This window comes from Aegilops tauschii, chromosome 4 (assembly GCF_002575655.3).
Source record: "Aegilops tauschii subsp. strangulata cultivar AL8/78 chromosome 4, Aet v6.0, whole genome shotgun sequence".
NCBI lineage: Eukaryota > Viridiplantae > Streptophyta > Magnoliopsida > Poales > Poaceae > Aegilops > Aegilops tauschii.
Window position 1 is genome coordinate 316,229,271 of NC_053038.3, and position 18,296 is coordinate 316,247,566.

Genomic DNA, 18,296 nt, shown 5'->3' on the forward strand with positions numbered 1-18,296 from the left:
ACTCAAACCAACCTAACAACCAAATACAGATAAACAAGGCATCTACTCACTATAAACAACCAAATATAGCCATTCGTGAAACTAAAGTGGACAATTCATACTTAAACATCACATAGCCCTATTGAACAATACATTTTTGCATAACTGAAATAATTAAACACGGCACAGTTAAAGCACTGCACGGCAAATGCTACTACAACAAAGGGTACGGGTTGGCAAGCTAGAAAAGGTAAGATTTGCTAATAGAATGTTGCCTCACATTTCGTGGACGGGATCCTTCCAGTTGGAAGAGCACAGACCCATGGTGCGCTCTCTGATGTCACAGATGGGTTGTTTCACCTTGGAAGAACCTTCGTGGGTGCCCTCCTCGTGGTCGTGGTCGTGGTCGATGAGATCTGACTTGGCAATTGAGGATCCCAAGCCGCCGCCGTAGAACGTGTCCTTCAGAAATGACAAAATGGGCTCGTTGGCGTATAAAGCTCGCAAATCCTTGACCGCTTGGCGGAGGAGATCAGCGGCAGGGCCGTCGAAGAGATCGACGGCGGTTGAACCAGATGGGTTGGGGATGGACCACTTAACCTGTAACATGGCCCGCGTGAAGCCGTCACTGTGGATGAGCTTGATGTCGTAGCCAGCTTTCTCGAGATACAGTAGTACGCTAGCCCGCTGACATGAAGCCTTCGGCATGGCAACGTAGTCAACGTCTTCGTCGACTTCTGCGACGACGTGTTGCTCCGGGATCGACATGTCAGGGCGAACAACAGCCACCTCGCCAACGTCCACCGAAGAGGCCATGATAAACCACTCTTGTCCGAACGCTCGTCGGGCTCCCCGGGATACGTCGAGCTTAGGCTGCGACATTCTGGAGCACGGGATGTGGATCTGGAGGGGAGGGACACCGGAGGCCTCATCTAAAAACTCAGGGGAGTGGGGCGACGGTATGGGAATTGCTGGTTAACCTGAACTTTATTATCTAAGGTAGGAGGAACGGGCAGACTGGCAGGGGTTGGCGACGGCCGCGAGCTAGGGTTCGAGGGGGCGAGGGGGGAGGGTGGGGGACTGTGGAGGGGGGTGTTTGAGGATACGCCGCGGCTACTGAAAATTTTAGTAATGGTGGGTGGAGATGGTGGTGGACGAGGGAGGGCGGCGGTTCAAATGCCTCGGCTATTGCAATTTTATTATAAGGTCGGTGCTGGAGAGTGTGGGCGACGGTTGAAGTACGGCAACTACTAAAATTTGGGTAAAGGAATTGATGCGGGGCGGGAGTGCCCAAGATCGCGCACGGTCCAATAACAATATGCGTGTATGTTAATAAGGAAAAGTGGCGCGGAACCGCCGATTTTTGCAACGCTCAAGGCAGGTAGTTTGTTTTTATATTTCTTGCTAGTTGGTCTATCGCACACAGTTCGTCCTAATTTCCAAATAAACTTACCCGCCTTTAGCTTGCACAAGTGATGGTTTTACGGCGCACTTGCATCGCACACGGTTAAGCGAGTACCTCCATCCTTTACTCGCGCTTGCGCGGTCGTGTTGATTTTATAGCGCACTTGTATCTCTCACGGTTGAGCCAGTCAACTACCCTTAAGAGTCTTATTCTAGTAACAAAATCTCTTATTCTGCTGACAAACGCAGACTGCGTCCACACCCCGACCGAACCTCACCCCAAACAACATACACCTTCTCCCCAGTCAACTACCACCCCCGACCCAATCCACCTTCTTCCCCATCCACAGGCGCCCAACGCTATCTCCTCCCACCTCCTTCCGTCACCGGCAAGTGGGCCTGTCGGATCCACACGCCACAAGGGCTCCCCGAACCACCAGTCGGATCCCCGCGGCGCCAGGGCTCCCCATGCCGGATCCCCACGCCGCCGGCAGGTGGGAGGCTGCTGCGAGATCCAGCCGGGGTGGCCATGGAGGGATCCAGTGGGCGGAGGAGGTTCGTCGCGCGCCCTGACTTCCAGCAGTCCTACCTCCGCAGGGCCTCCCCTGCTCCTCCCCCGCAGCCAGATACATCTTCCCTGCGACCTACCGAGGCCCCTCCGCGGCGCCCCGCCACCGGAGTAGACAACGGCGACCGCGGCCACGGGAGGTCTGTGTGGGTGTCTGCACCGGAGGTCGCCGTTCCACTGCCCCTCGCCAACCCTCCAACCCCCGCTGATCTACCGGGAACCGGCGATCCCCGTCCCGCCGAGATCCATCTGCAGCCCTGCTCTTCCTCTGCCCTACCCAGATTTCACCCGTGACCGCAGTCCATCGCAGGGGCACCTGCAGCTCTCTCTCCCACTTGAGGAGGTACATCGCCAGCAAAGGCTTGGAGGTGAGCTCGTGGTCTACCCAGCGCGAGGGCTGGCATCCTCTCAAGCAATGGTGCAGTGATGGGGATGACGCACAGGTGGCGGTGCACGGTGAGCTCGAGGTCGCTCACGGCCTCCCTCAGGCGTGTGTGATGTAGTGTGGCAACAAGGCCGCATGAGGTTCCAGCTCTTCAGCGACCCCCCTTCATCATATTCTGGTGAGGTACCAGCCCACCGACTTCATGTAGTATGGACGGCGTTGCCGCGCAGTTCGCCGTGCGAATCTCGTCCAGGTTTGGTGCTTTTTAGTTTGGTGCTGCTCAGAAGCATTTTCTACTATTTTCATAAAACAATGACGATTTGTTTACGATGCAGTGCAGTTCAGACTCTCACCGAGGATTTGCAGCTCTCCCGCGAGTGGCTTGTGGTCTGTGCAGGTCGAGCGTGCAGCCCACTATTGGTTCCTCCACCGCTGCAAGTCCTCGACCTGTTGCGCTGTCATCCATGGTGTGGTCCACACGGCCAGAGTATGCCGCAGCCCACATCTCCAGCGGGTGCAGCTCGTGGCCCGCCAATGTGCAGTTTTGGCAACCGGTGTTTGCAAGATTGGCACATGTACTTCCGACGGATCCATGCGGGATCCTCACCGCCAGCCATGCCACCTCCCGCGGGATCCTCCTGCTATGTTGTGTGGTATGAATCCCTCACCCCCTTGACCTCTTCCTGGCTGCTGCTGCACCAAGATCCTGTGCATGCGGGTGTTGTGGTTGTGCAGCTCGGAGATGCTCGCCATTCGGTTCAGGGCTCGTGCTTGTGAAGTCCGGCAAGCACCATCTCTTCCTATCTGGTCGGTCGACCATTGCCGTGCAGCTCGGAGACGCTCGCCATGCGGTTCGGAGCTCGTGCGTGTGCAGTCCGGCAAGTGTCGTCTCTTCCCCTGCAATCCGTCGACCATGCCATGCAACTCAGAGATGCTTGACATGCGGTTCAGAGCTCGTGCGCGTGCAATCTGGCGAGTGTCCGTGCATGTGCAGTCGGGCGAGCATCCGTGTATGTGTGTTCTGCTGGCCCTCAAAAGCAATTCTGCCGGTATATGTGTGTGGCTGTAAAACAATTCTGCTCGTATATGTGTGTGTCTGTAAAACAACGAATGGATGTATGTGTGTCTATGAGCATCATCGGCATCCATAGACAAAGGCGCAAAACAAAATGTGCGCTGGTTAGCTCTGTCGTGGCTTTTGTATTCTGCTGTTCATTTGTTTGTTAAAAAAATCAAAGAATGTTGGTGTGAGATAACATTCTTTTGATGCAAAATTGTAATTTTAAATGCAGTGCACTCGTCCCGTTCATGCAACTCACTAACATTGACCATGTAGTCCTGATGATTATTTTTTTAAGAAACGAACAAAACAATTAAGTAGTTTCACTTAGTAAATACCTGAAAAGAAGCTCGTTTCTTATTAGATGTAGTTCACTCGGCCAGTCCATGCGGTCCACTTGCCCAGTCTATGCGCATGAAAAATAATAAGTATGAAAAAAGCAATAAAATCTCATGCGGTTTACTTTTCGTAGTGTCGAGGTTCACTTTCGGTAGTGTTGCGGTTCACTTATGCCCCGACGTGAAGCAAGGTCAACTTCCTCGTCTTGGAAAATTTACGTCCAACAAAAAGTTATGCAAGTCGCTTGCACGTCCGATGCAGTGCGTTTTTCAGTATGAATCAGTGCGGTTTTCTGTTCGATGCGGTTCACTCGTCGACTTTGGTGTCGCGAAAAACAGAGTGTCCGCATTTCGTTAAAATCAAAACTGCTCATAAACCGTAAAGAATTAAAAAGAGTAATCTACATGAAAAAGTTGCGCCTCATCAATATCTTTCCAACGGTGTATAATTTGGATCATTCCGATCAGCGATTTGTAAAAATTTCTCGGAAAAACCGCCGCTGCCACTTGCCGTCCGCCACACGATTTCTAAAATTAACTTAAAATCGTAAGGAATCTCAAAAACATTTGAACATATGAATGTTGCGCCTCGTCCGTATCTTTCTAATTGAAAAACATAATTCCGCGATTTACTAAATTTAAAACTGCTCTTAAACCGTAACGAGTTAGAGAAAATAATATATATGAAAAAGATGCGTCTCGATGATATCTTTTTAATGGTATATCACTTGCTTCATTCCGACAAGCGGTTTAGAAAAAAACGCGAAAAAACGCTCGCTGATATTCGTCGTGAGCCGCACAATTTTCAAAACTGCTCTTAAATTATGATGAATCTCGAAAAGTGTTCAACATGGCGAAGTTGCGCCTAATCCATATCTCCTCAACGGTATATTACACGCGTCGTTACGATAAACGGTTAAAAAACTAGAGCAAAAACAGTACCAAAAAAACAATGCGTGCAGTTTTTTCCGGCATGAAGTTCACTAGTCTCTGTATTGCATTACTTTTGCTACTGAAAGTGTAGTGCCCTTGCATTCAGCGTGCAGTGCGGAAGTGTTATCAGAATAGTTATTCTATATATATATGCGCTATTCGTCACCCAGGGAGAGGAATAGTTATTCCTCACCCCAGCCCATCCGTTGCAACGCTGCATGGAAGACTCACAGTCGAAAGGATCAGTTTGCCAACCACCAGCGCCATGGACGTAAGATTCCTTTCATTCAAAGTAAGTTTACGGACACTCCCATCCCCAGCCAGCCCACACGCCTTGGACTACTTTTTTTTTTGCACGCCTTGGACTACTTAGATGAACGTAAGATTTGTTCCATCAGGATGTAATTTTACGGATGCCCCAAAGCCCCAGCCATTGTACACGTACCTTCCCAGAGCCATTTTGAGAAGAAGAAAATACTATAACGGAGCCAACGTAAATTAGTCTATAATCTACGAATATTCGTTTCTGATCCCGAGCTCAGATGCTCTCTGAATCCTTGCCATCTTATCTTGTGATTGCTGCATTGTCCCGTATAATTTATCGTTAAAGTTGGAATATTGGAGCCACTTCCAAACAGAAAAATCAGCTGGTGTAAATAAGAGGATTTTGCAAACAATCAACCTAAATAAACTAAAAGGTCGGATGGAAAGATGTCTACGACCAAAGGTTGACAATGGTAAGAATTCTCGGTGCCAATGTAAAATAAACATGTGTCGACATAAGTATTCCTTTAAGCCTTGCCGATATCATTAGATTGCACTGAAAAATCACACCACATAACAACTGTAACCAAATGTCACAAATCGCGGACTCATGCCCATAGAATAAATATTGTAATTAATCTGTGTGATAAATTACACAATGCAGATAAAATGGTTTTCGACTGCTGTCGTTTAGTCTGATATATGTGCATTTAGGTTGACACCTCCAGTCTTAGCAGAATCCAGCTGTTGTAACAAAAATGCTCTTAGGGATTGACCATGTTCGTAGAAGCATTAGCTCCATTGTTGTGCCCATATCTGCATCCTTGTGCAGTGTATATGCCTGCAAATGTTGCTGCATCCTTGTTAGTTCAACTGACAGATGCTCTAACAGAAATTGCAAACATTGGAACAGAGATATGAATACGATTCATAGTAGCATTGCTATGGGACAACCAAGAAAAAGATTGTGAATCGCTATTCGAACCAAAATCGGTTCTTGGGAATTTAATAATTATACTAACGGTGTGCAAGCAGCCAATGATATAGAAATGGAATGTGATCAATGTACAATCACGTCAACTCTTATTTTCATAAGATTGAGAGGTGGCGTACTAAAGAAATATCATGCAGGAAACTTCAACCATTCGACAGCTGTTCCGTTATAGATAAAGATGGCTCTCGCTAGCCAATGTGTTTTCACCTCCACATTATCTCTGACATCTACTAATTTTTTGGTGTATGTTAACTATGAACATACTCACACATAAACAAAGAGGCGATGGAAAAAAGCATCAGAAACTAGGGATACACAAAAAACAGAGTTAAATAAGTAAACCAATGGATTAAAGGGGAGACACTGCACATACCAATGTAACGTACAGTCGTACACAACCTATATCACAGGAGAAATTTATCACAAAGGTGCCATTGTTTCAAAAAATTGTTAACAAAAAGTGCAATCCTTCGAAAAGAGTCCCTTGAACAAATCTCTCAAGAAAACGAATGATATCAGAAGATGAAAAAATATATGAGAAAACACTTGCATCAGGAAGTTGATGCACCAGTGAGCCAACTTTTTCTTTTATTTATACATGAAAAGTTGTGTAGGCAGTCTTTGATTAGTCAGCATCAGTAAAATAATATAGATAAGGCACATTACAAGCCAACATTGTATTGCAGCACAAGCATCTTTTGAGTATCAACCTTTAATACACAAATGCTTATAAGTGGACCTGACCTCCCCAAAAACTGACCGAGTTTCTGAAGGAAATATAAAAGGTGAATGGAGGAAAATTCCTTAGAAAATTAGGGCGGTAGTGTAACGTCCACGATGCGGCTATATCTCCCACGTGTCGAGGCACGACTTAGAGGCATAACCGCATAGTGGTTTTGTCGCAAGAAGGGTCATCTTCACACAATCCCATGTAATGAACAAGAATGGGATAAAGAGTTGGCTTACAATCGCCACTTCACACAATACATAAATAAATAACATACATCATCCAAAATACAATCATATCGACCGACTACGGTCAAAATCCAAATGAAAATAAGACAACCCCAAATGCTAGATCCCCGATCGTCCCAACTGGGCTCCACTACTGATCATCAGGAAAAGACACATAGTAACGACCACGTTCCTCGTCGAACTCCCACTTGAGATCGACCCCATCATCTGCACTAGCATCGTCGGCACCTGCAACTGTTTTGGTAGAATCTGTGAGTCACGAGGACTCAGCAATCTCACACCCGCGAGATCAAGACTATTTAAGCTTATAGGAAAGAGAGGTGTAATGAGGTGGATCTGTAGCGGCAAAAGCATATATGGTGGCTAACTTGCGCAAATGTGAGCGAGAAGAGAAGCAACGGAACGGTCGTCATCTAGCAATGACCAAGAAGTGATACTGAACACCTACTTACGTCATGCATAACCCAGACCGTGTTCACTTCCCGGACTCCGCCGAGAAGAGACCATCACGGCTACACACGCAGTTGATGTTTTTTAATTGGGTCAAGTGACAAGTTATCTACAACCGGATATTAACAAATTCCCATTTGCCTCATAACCGCGGGCACGGCTTTCTAAAGATAATACCCTGCAGGGGTGTCCCAACTTAGCCCATCATAAGCTCTCACGGTCAACGAAGGATAAACCTTCTCCCGGAAAGACCCGATCAGTCTCGGATTCCCGGTTTACAAGACATCTCGACAATGGTAAAACAAGACCAGCAAAGCCCCCGAATGTGCCGACAAATCCCGATAGGAGCTGCACATATCTCGTTCTCAGGGCACAACGGATGAGCCAGACGTCGGGTTGGCATAGACCCTGGTTGCCCAGGGGGCGCCGGACATCGCTCGGTTTGGGCCAACACTCGAAGGAGCACTGGTCCGGGGGTTTAAAATAAAGATGACCCTCGGGCTCGCGAAAACCCGGGGGAAAAGGCTTAGGCGACAAATGGTAAAACCAAAGTTGGGCCTTGCTGGAGGAGTTTTATTCAAGGCGAACTGTCAAGGGGGTCCCATAAATCACCCGACCGCATAAGGAACGCAAACTCAAGGAACATAATCCCGGTATGACGGAAACTAGGGCGGCAAGAGTGGAACAAAACACCAGGCATAAGGCCGAGCCTTCCACCCTTTACCAAATATATGGATGCATTAATTAAATAAGAGATATTGTGATATTCCAAAATATCCATGTTCCAACATGGAACAAACTTCAACTTCACCTGCAACTAGCAACGCTATAAGAAGGGCTGAGCAAAAGCGGTAACATAGCCAAACAACGGTTTGCTAGGAAAGGATGATTAGAGGCTGACATGGCTAAAATGGGAGACAAGATATAGCAAGTGATAGATAGCGGAGCATGGCAATAGAGCGAACAACTAGCAAAGCAAAGATAGAAATGAATTCGAGGGGTGGTCATCTTGCCTGCAAGGTTCTCAGAGTTGTCGAAAGCTTGATCCTCGTAAGCGTACTCAACAGGTTCCTCGTTCACGAAATCGTCTCCCGGCTCTACCCAAGACAAGAACACAAGCAACGGAACCACAATCAATCACGAGGAAGGCACAAGCAACATGATGCAAAACATGTATGATATGCAAGATATGATATGCGATGCATATGCGTGCTCCGGAAGGAAAAATGATGAACATGGCAGTAACTTAGCAAACCAAGCATGCCACTGGAAAGATGAGATGATTTCGGTCGAAATCGATATAAAGATCACCGGAATCGGATGCACGGTTTGCAAATGGCAAGCAAAGCAAGAATGACGCGAAACTGCGATTAACAGCATGATAGCACTTAAAATGCAACAAGCAACAAAGCTACAACACTCCAACATAACAACAAAGTACATGGCAGTAAACTACAGGAGATGCTTGACAAAAGATGAACACTGAGCTACGGCTAGTTCATAACATATCGAGCTCAAACAAGCATGGCAAAAGTGTAAAAGATAACAGGATCACAGACTTGGTGAAAAACTGGACATGGCAGAAAACAGCATCAGGTAGCAATGTTCAGAGCACGAAATCAACATGCTACAGGAACTTAACATAGCAAAACAAGGCACGGCAGTGTTCTACTAAAAGCACAGGACAAAAGTCCCTTACTGACCATAAGCCAAAAAGGACCAGAAGATATGATGGCAAGCATGTAAACTTAGCAAGTTTCGTTATCAGGTTCCAGACTTGCAGAAAACAGAGCATGGCAGAAATAATAATATGTAGGCCTCTTTGTGAGCTTGATGCACTCACTACAGAGCAATGCATGACAAACCAAGCACACCTATAGCAAGATAGCATGTTTATGAAGCTAACCATGTCAAGAACACAAGCATAGCATGTATGGATCAACTACAATAAGCTTGGCAAAATTGCATATCATGTTAAGAATCTGCCGGAAATATTTTATAGCAAAAGTAGAGCAAGATTGAGTCATGCTATGGCACTCCATAATTGCAAACAATTGCAGAAATGGATCAATTACCACTATAGCTACAAAACATCCTTACTGAACATCTCCAAAATATGCATGGATCTCTCTGTAGCATCAAGTTTACATGGCAACAAAATAACAGCAGACAAGGATTTAGAGAAATCACAGTCCCTGAAATCAGAAATATTACGGGATCTACTTTGCATGCTTGTGCTAGTCACCACAGAGATCACAAAAATACATGGCATACACCCTTGAAAAGATGGCATGGCATACTTCAAAACACATGTAGAGCTCATTCCCATAAGATGTACAGATTTAAAGATACAAAAATGACAAATCTCCAAGTTCTGCTAAGAACCAGAGAATAACAGCAACTAGCCCTCTTCGAATAGAGATTTGGGCATCAAGATGACCTCTAACGAATATGATGCAATTGAATAAAATGAAGAGCATCACGAGGCGAACAATTTGACATATTGCACGCGCAAATCAAAGCTACATGCAAGGAGTTATGGCATCATGAACAAGTGCACATAATAACAAAATGCAAAAAAAACTGGAAATTTGAGAGGCTCGGGGGAAAAGTCAACCGAACAGATCCATCGGATCTGGCGCGACCCTCACCGGAGAAGAGGTGGCCGGCGATGGCGACCCACGCCGGAGGAGGAAGGGAGGCCGGAGGGCGCGGCGGAGCGGGCTCGCCGGCGCGGGGAAGGATGGCGGGGCGCGGCGGCACGGAGCGGCGGGCTCCGCCGGAGCTCGTCGCCGGCGGCAGGAGGCGAGGCGGTGGGGACGGCGGGGCCGGCCGGCGGCGAGGGCAGGCGGCGGCGCTGGGCGCGCGGTGGCGGAGGAGAGTGCGGGCCCGCGGGGGCCGGCTGCGGGCTCCCCGGGCCGCGGGCGGCGCGGCGTACGGCGGCCGGCCGGGCGACACGTGGCGGCCACTGGTTCGTCGGGGCGCGGCGGCGGACGCGTCCGGTCCGGGGCGGACGTGTCCGGTGGCGCACGGGGATGAGGGTTAGGGTTCGGACTGAGATTGTATTTCGGGATGCCCACATATTTATAGGTAGAGGGAGTTAGGAGGCTCCAAATGGGGTGCGGTTTTCGCCCACACGATCGTGATCGAACGAACTAGAGCATGGAAGAGAGTTTGGTGGGTTTTGGGCTGGTTTTAGAGGGGGGTTTTGCTGGACACTCAAATGGACTTTGCGGATGCCCGGTTAACCGATGGAGTACCAAACGACCTTCAAATGGAACGAAACTTGACCGGTGGTTTCCGGGTGGTATACTAGGGCCACATGACAAGCCTCGGTCCATTCCGAGAAAGTTTGACACACGCACATGAAAGAAAACAAGAGGGGTGCGCCGGAGGAGATAGGAGCGCCGGATTGCAAAACGGACAACGGGAAAAATGCTCGGATGTATGAGACAAACACGTATGCAAATGCAATGCACATGATGACATGATATGAAAATGCATGACATGACAAAAAAAAACAAAACGAAAGACAAAACCCGACAATGGAGGAAATAACATAGCACATAGCCGAAAATGGCAAGAGTCGGAGTTACAAATATGGCAAGTTACATGCGGGGTGTTACAACACTCCACCACTACGAGAGGATCTCGTCCCGAGATCTAGGACTGAAAGAACTCCGGATATTCGGAACGGAGATGGTCCTCGCGTTCCCAGGTGGCTTCCCGGTCGGAATGGTGCGACCATTTCACTTTCAGGAATTTGATTGACTTGTTGCGAGTCTTGCGCTTAATTTCTTCAAGAATAGCAACGGGGTGCTCATGATAAGACAAATCTTCTTGGAGGTCAATCTCTTCGAAGTTGATAGTGCGCTCAGGCGTCTTGAAGCACTTGCGGAGCTGTGACACGTGGAACACATCGTGCACGTTCGCGAAGTTGGAAGGAAGCTCAAGTTGATAGGCGAGGTCACCTCTTTTGCCAACGATCTTGAAAGGACCCACGTATCTAGGGGCAAGCTTCCCTTTGATACCGAAGCGACGAGTGCCTTTCATTGGAGAGACGCGGAGGTAGACATGGTCTCCGATCTCGAAAGCCAAATCACGGTGCTTACTATCATAGTAACTCTTCTGGCGCGATTGCGCGGCTTTGAGATTATCACGGATGACTTTACACATTTCTTCAGCTTCAGTGATTAAGTCATTGCCAAGAAGTTGGCGTTCACCAGTCTCTGACCAATTGAAAGGAGTACGACACTTTCTGCCATAGAGAATCTCGAATGGGGCCTTGCCCGAACTCGCTTGGAAGCTGTTGTTGTAGGAGAATTCGGCATATGGAAGGCAATCTTTCCATTTCATGCCAAAGGAAATGACACAAGCCCTGAGCATATCTTCAAGAATTTGATTGACTCGCTTGACTTGGCCACTAGTTTGAGGATGGAAAGTTGTGCTGAGGCGAATGTTAGTGCCCATGGCCTTCTGGAAGGAGTCCCAGAACTTAGAGGTGAAGATGCTTCCACGATCAGAAGAAATCAATTGTGGAATGCCGTGCAAGGAGACAATTCTGGAGGTGTAAAGCTCTGCCAGCTGAGCTACTGTGATGGATTCTTTGATTGGAAGGAAATGAGCCACTTTAGAAAGCTTGTCAATGACAACGAAGATAGCATCATTTCCACGCTTGGACTTTGGAAAACCAGTTACGAAGTCCATCCTTCAAAAATTAGGGCGGTAGTAACTATGAGACGACTGCACAGACAATAAGCCCATAATACGCATGAGCTGGAATACCTTGACGGCCGAAATCTGACGCAAAACTTGTATCTCTGAAACAAGCAATTGTAAATGCTAGGTTTGGAGCAACGAAAATTAACTTGACCATGAAATCTTAAATGAGAAAAGTAGTAGAATCTAAACTAATGGTTCAGGCTCGAGCTCACCTTAGGCCACAAAAGGATTATAACACGAACACAAACAACAATGGTTGAATCATTGTTTGTAACTAACAGAAACTTGAATAAATAGTAAGAATCAAAGTGGACTGAACTATAGAAGTAATACTAGTTACCCTGTATGTTTTATGAACTGAATAATAAGAAGACAAAAGTTATATCTGCCAACAATTCATTGAAAGAAAAATCAAAAGGGAAAATCCATTATAATCCTTCCTGCTGATTCTGCACCTACAGGCCTGAGATGCTTCTCATCTCAGTACAATCTATAATGTCCGCTTCGTCTTCTTTGAGCTAAACTGTTCTCTTCAATCTAATATAAATCCCAACACTAGTACATGAACCCAATTATCTTACATTCAACGTTTTACTGCCTAATTCAACCGGTACGACCAAGAGACCTGTAACCTACATAGATCTAACAATGATTACACTGATTATCTCTTATTTATTAACAATAATTAAAATTTGATGAACCATGGAAGACGGAAAATGCAGCATATTGGCATAGTAAACTGAGGAGTAATGAGACACAAGCCGCTGAACCTAAGGAGTCATTAGACACAAAAGCGTTGGTAGCTTTATTTATGGAAGATGGGAGATTAGTAGGAGGGATGGAAGCAGCAATACATCAGATCCGGAAAGACGCTCTTCTTGATTTGTCCCCAAGATCTAATCTACCACCACGTAGACCAAATCACCATGGCCGTGCAAAATTTTGTTCAGTCCTGACTGATATAGGAAGAAGGACGACATTATCAAATCGGGCAAAGGCCGTACCAAAAGTTGTCCGCCCAAACATAAACGAAACCTTCAGGTACCCATCAGAGGGGTGCATTAATACACGTGCCACAATTTAGAACCAAAAGTTGTACGCAGCCGGCAAGTCATGCCCATGATAATATGCCTATATGGATAGGGAAAATAGAATCCTGGATTGGGATAGGACGGGAGGAGGATTACAGGGGCACAAATCCTGGCAATGAAGCAAAATTTGGAGACCTCACCGTCACATCGACGTACCCGACGAGATGGAGCAGCACCGCCGTCGCCGTGGCTCGCAGTCGATGCATCCCCGCTACGTTTCCCGGTATCGAGGAACCCGGAGAGCTAACCACACCGCCGAAGCCACCGACTACCCCGAGCACCACGCCGTTGAGCCTGCACCGCCATGGCACCATCACCAACCACGGCGCCGCCCATCTGCTCAGGGACCAACACGACGTCGACCCCACAAGCCGAAAACCGTTTGCAGCAGATTAGAAAAGGACGGGGAGGTGGGCTGGGTCCGATTCAACGCACACTATTCTGTTACCCCCCCCCCCCCCGACCCTATATAGGCTCGACGCGTCTACACAGTAGAATCCCGCGAGCCAGCCCGAACCCAACCGCCTTCTTCCACCGGAGGCAGCCGTCGCGGGCGAGCGAGCGACGGCGGCAGCCGGAGCGAGGGTGCCCGTGGCGCCGTGACAGGCCGGCAACGGATCCACCGCCGCTAACCCCTTCCTCGCCGGGATCCTTCGCCGGGGCCGTGATCCGCGCCAGCCGCCAACCCCTTTCTCGCCGGGATGCTTCACCGGGGCCGTGATCCGTGCCAGCCGCCTCCCTCCCTCGCCGGGATCCTTCCCCGTGGCCGTGATCCGCGCCAGCCGCCTCGCTCCCTCGCCGGGGCTCCTTGTCGGGCCCGTGATCCGCGCCTCCTGTCTCCCTCCGTCGCCGGGGCTCCTTCCTCGGGGTCGTGATCCCCGCCAGCAGCTGCCTCCCCGGACCTCATCGCCAGACATCCACCACAACCAGGAGCGCCGTCGTCTCCTCAAGCTCCTTGCCTGCATCAATGGCGCCGCCTCCCAAGAACATGCCAGTACGCCGCCCACGAGAGGAAGGAGAAGAAGTCAGATCCGAGAACATGCGACTGGAGGTGATGTCTGCTTCCCACACTATTTTTCCTCAAAAATTGAATCAGTTCAAAAAACCTTTTCATGTCTGGGTTTGCGTGAAGAAAAATGACACGTTTGTGTTCAGTTCATCAGTCCTGCAATGAAGAAGATTCAGTTTAAAAATTGCACATGTTCCTACATGTTACACTATCAGATTCATCAGTACTAGATGTGTGCTGCATCAGTGACACATGTTCCTATGATGCAGAAGTAGATGGAACATTGCAAAATGCTTGCATCAGTTCATTACACCACTGCCACTTGATGCATAGTTTGGATGTCGAGGTTACTTTCAGTACCTCTAATATGCTAGCTTCAGTTCAAGCCAAAAAACATAGCCTTATGCATTAGTCCAAGTAGCTACTAGGCTTTATATAAGGTTCAGCTACCACTGCAAGTTGTATGATGTTATTTCTACTAGTGCATGCCGTGTAGTTGCATCAGTTTAAACTAGTAAAAGAATGTTGTTGAAAAAATATACACTTGTTACACAGTAAGTTCAATGATACATAAACTAGGAGTACTTCTAGTGTACTTGCATAAGTTATAGATGAAAAAAAAGACATGCATCAGTTATATATATGCATACCCATACATATCTGAAGTTCAATGTCAGTTTGCAAACAGTGCACCAAATGTTTATGCATCAGTTATAGGGAAAAAGATAAAAAAAACTTTCCATAACAGATGAAGTTCAATGTTCAGTTTACAAGCAGTGCTAAAAATCAGTACATCAGTGCTGAACATGTACGTTCAGCAGTTCGACTGAAAACTAAACCAGATACAAAATAGAGAACAAAGTTTAATAATGGCCAGCGATGCAAGTTCAACTTGTACATTGCCTTCAGTGCATGACATGTTACCCATAGCATGTATACGAGAAAATGCAGAAAAGATTAATCCCAAAATTGTTGAATGTCATTGCAGAAACATGCAAGGCGGCACACGCAGCGAGGGTTTGATGAGCCAAGCAGATATAGGGCACCGCCTGGTTGGGTAACACCAGAAATAGCACCTGGATACTTCAACAATACAGGCAGATTTTGAGCTACACCAGAATCATCAGAAGCACGGACAGGTTCTTCTATGCAGCAAACACCGATATCTGGGAATACAAGCTTTGCCACTGCTGGGTTGCAACAAGGTTAACAATATCCCCAACAACAAATGTTTTCCTTCCCTAGCGCATGCAGAAAGGCAAGGACACACAGGCTTCCACCAGTCGCTCCGTCTACATCAATCATCCGTGCTGCAAAAGCGGTTGCGACGGGAAGATCAGGCCAAAGAAACAGAAATTTTGGCCACTCTAGCAGGATGCAAAGTACAAGATATGAGCCATATAGACAGGAGCAACCTCATAACGAATCTGAGGGGAGACGGTCGTACAATGAGAGACGGAGACCTTCGTCAACATTGCTCCCTCCAAGAGATGCATTGCTGCATGTGCCAAGGGTGACAACACCCGTGCCCATACACCAGGGTGAACAGCAAACACCTGAGGCAGCACAGAGCTATACACATGTAAGTATCCATTCAGAAAAAAAACATACAAGCACAATCCATACCATGGTACTGTGACCACCCCATCTAACATTTTCATAACTGCGTTTTTGTTTGCTCACTGTTGCGTGCAGCCACCTAACATTGAAGCTTACGTTCTGCCAAGGCTAGAGATGTGCTTTGAAACTTTCCAAGAAGCAAAGAACTTCTACAATGTTTATGCAAAGCACGCGGGTTTTGCTGTCAGGGAAGGCTCCAAGGTTGAGACCAGAGTCTACCTTTATTGCACGTGCTATGGAGTCTATGAACCGAAGGTGTCAGAAGCAAATAGACAGCGGAACAAGACGACAGCCAGGACTAACTGCGGGGCTAAAATGAGGCTGAAGAGGGAAAAGGATGGAACACTTGTCGTAAAAGAGATAGTCTGGGAACACAACCACAGGCTACAGCTCACCCCCCAAATGCTTGTATTCTTGCACTCCCACAAAAACTTTGACAAAACAATCTTGGAGTATGTCAAGTACCTGCAGTTCAAAGGCATTGAACACGCGCAAATCATGAGCATACTTGGCAGTGATGACCCCGGTAGCTACTTTCTCGAAATGAATGCCAAAGACCTGATTAACCTGTAAGTACAAACTTGTTCTCCTCCCATAAACCGCCTCCGTCTTTTTTCCTCTGTCAGTACAAACATATTACGCAACGCATGACCTGACGCCAGTTCAACATGCATTTTTGAATGACTGTTCACTTTTAATTTGCAGCAAAGCAAAGAATTCAAGGATGGATGATGTGGACGATGTCCTAAAGACTGTCAACTTCTTTAGGGAGATGAAAGCTATAAACAGGGAATTCTTCTGTGACATGCAACTCGATGAGTCCGACAGAGTTAAGAACATATTCTGGGCGAACGCAAGCTACCGAGGGGCCTATCAGGACTTTGGTGACTGTGTAACATTTGACACCACATATAAGACCAACAAGTACCATATGCCACTTGGGGTGTTTGTAGGTACTAACAACCACTTACAGACTACATTATTTGGTTTCGCCCCGATAAGAGATGAGGATGCAGATTCATTCACATGGCTGTTCAAGACATTTTTAAGGTGCATGAGAGGGAAGGCTCCTGCATGCATCCTCACAGGTACAACTGCCAAAACCACCCCCAACCACCATCCCCCATCCAAAAAAAGGAAAATAACACAGTAAAAATGTTGTGTCAGTTCTGTTGGTATATATGCACTACCATCTGCCGACCACTCTACGTCTCTTTTCTCATTACCAGACCAATGCCTGGCAATGGCTTTGGCGATCTCAGATGCTTTCAAGAACACAATACACAAGCTGTGCCGCTGACACATTATGAAGAAGTACAAGGAACACCTCGCATACCTGTACAACATGCACGAAGACTTTAAGGATGAATTCACATCAATCCTCAACTGGCCCCTCATGCCAACTGAGTTTGAGGCTGCCTGGAAAAGACTCATGGATAAGTACAACCTCCATGATGATGCCACGATGGTGGCCATGTGGAACAAGCGTGAGAGATGGATATCAGCCTACTTCAAAGAAATTTTCTACGCCAAAATGACATCCACACAACGAAGTGAGAGCATGAACTATGTGCTCAAGAAGAACTTCGTAAGTGAGAGACAGAACCTACACCGGTTTGTCACCCAGGTAAACTCCTGCGTCAAAACAAGGAGGCAGATAGAGAACCAGGAGACAATGGGTAACCGGGTATAGCTCTATCACCTGTCGTAAGACAAAAATAACATGCTTACTAAAGTAAAACTTTATTAGTTAGACAATTTTTTGCTGTGAGAAAACTAATAATTTGGTCATCATTCTTGCATGGGCAGAAGGCACAAAACACGCTGACCTTCTATGGGTTTGACACCCAGATGGCAAAGCTTTACTCACGAGCTGTGTACAGCGAGATCAGAAAAAGGCTAAAACTGAGCACACTCTTCACGGCGACAGAGATGGAAGAGCCCACGAAGTACCTCGTGCGCTATAACAACCCGCAAAAACTGTCTGCGTGGGCTCAGCACGCGTTCCAGGTGGTTGCAGACCCCGTGGGAGAAACATATGAGTGCGAGTGCAGGCTATGGGACCACACAGGTGAGGACTAAAAAAAGATGTTACATATTGTACTGCTTTTTTTGCAAAGTTTTTGTTCGAATGAAATGACAAAAAACATGCACCTCTTCAAAAAAATATAGGTATTTTCTGCGTGCATGTCCTGTGCATGATGCAGACAATTAAGGCTACCAGCGTTCCAGAGAAATGCATCCTCAGGAGATACACGAAACGCCCAAACATCCAGCCAACATTCAACAGAAATGACTTGAGGACAGTAGCGTCAAACAAGGCATCCCAATACTGCATTGAAAGCTCACTGCTGACGCTGAACATGACGGTGCACAGAAAAAGCTTGAGAAGCCAAGAGCAAATGGTGAGGTCACGTGTCGTCATGGACAAACTTGAACAAGAACTCGACGCCATGCATTCTGCTGAAAACGGAGGTGTTGCGGACAATGAAGCCATTGAGTAG

At 47.2% G+C, this 18,296-nt stretch overlaps 2 protein-coding genes and 2 long non-coding RNA genes across 5 annotated transcripts; 3 read left to right on the plus strand and 1 right to left on the minus strand.

Moving 5' to 3' along the window:
* Positions 1-1,609: 1,609 nt before the first annotated feature.
* On the plus strand, positions 1,610-3,623 carry LOC109760046 (uncharacterized). The gene is made up of 2 exons (XR_002232288.4): positions 1,610-2,589; positions 2,672-3,623. It is a non-coding gene; the product is annotated as an uncharacterized lncRNA (long non-coding RNA).
* A 1,830-nt stretch (positions 3,624-5,453) lies between these two features.
* LOC120962524 (uncharacterized) lies at positions 5,454-13,587 on the minus strand. Of its 2 annotated transcripts, none has more exons than XR_006662056.2 (2): positions 13,320-13,587; positions 5,454-5,772 (listed from the first exon to the last, which is right to left on the minus strand). It is a non-coding gene; the product is annotated as an uncharacterized lncRNA (long non-coding RNA). The 2 variants fall into 2 exon arrangements; XR_005753275.3 differs by having other exon boundaries at positions 13,304-13,574.
* A 1,960-nt stretch (positions 13,588-15,547) lies between these two features.
* LOC109760051 (protein FAR-RED IMPAIRED RESPONSE 1-like) lies at positions 15,548-17,092 on the plus strand. Its single transcript, XM_020318894.1, has 4 exons — positions 15,548-15,754; positions 15,868-16,361; positions 16,498-16,880; positions 17,022-17,092. Exons 1-4 carry the CDS (start codon positions 15,548-15,550, stop codon positions 17,090-17,092), a joined length of 1,155 nt encoding a protein of 384 aa, XP_020174483.1.
* A 6-nt stretch (positions 17,093-17,098) lies between these two features.
* LOC109760049 (protein FAR1-RELATED SEQUENCE 5-like) lies at positions 17,099-18,296 on the plus strand. The gene is made up of 3 exons (XM_020318893.1): positions 17,099-17,479; positions 17,602-17,863; positions 17,965-18,296. The coding sequence occupies exons 1-3, from the start codon at positions 17,099-17,101 to the stop codon at positions 18,294-18,296; spliced, it is 975 nt and encodes a 324-aa protein (XP_020174482.1).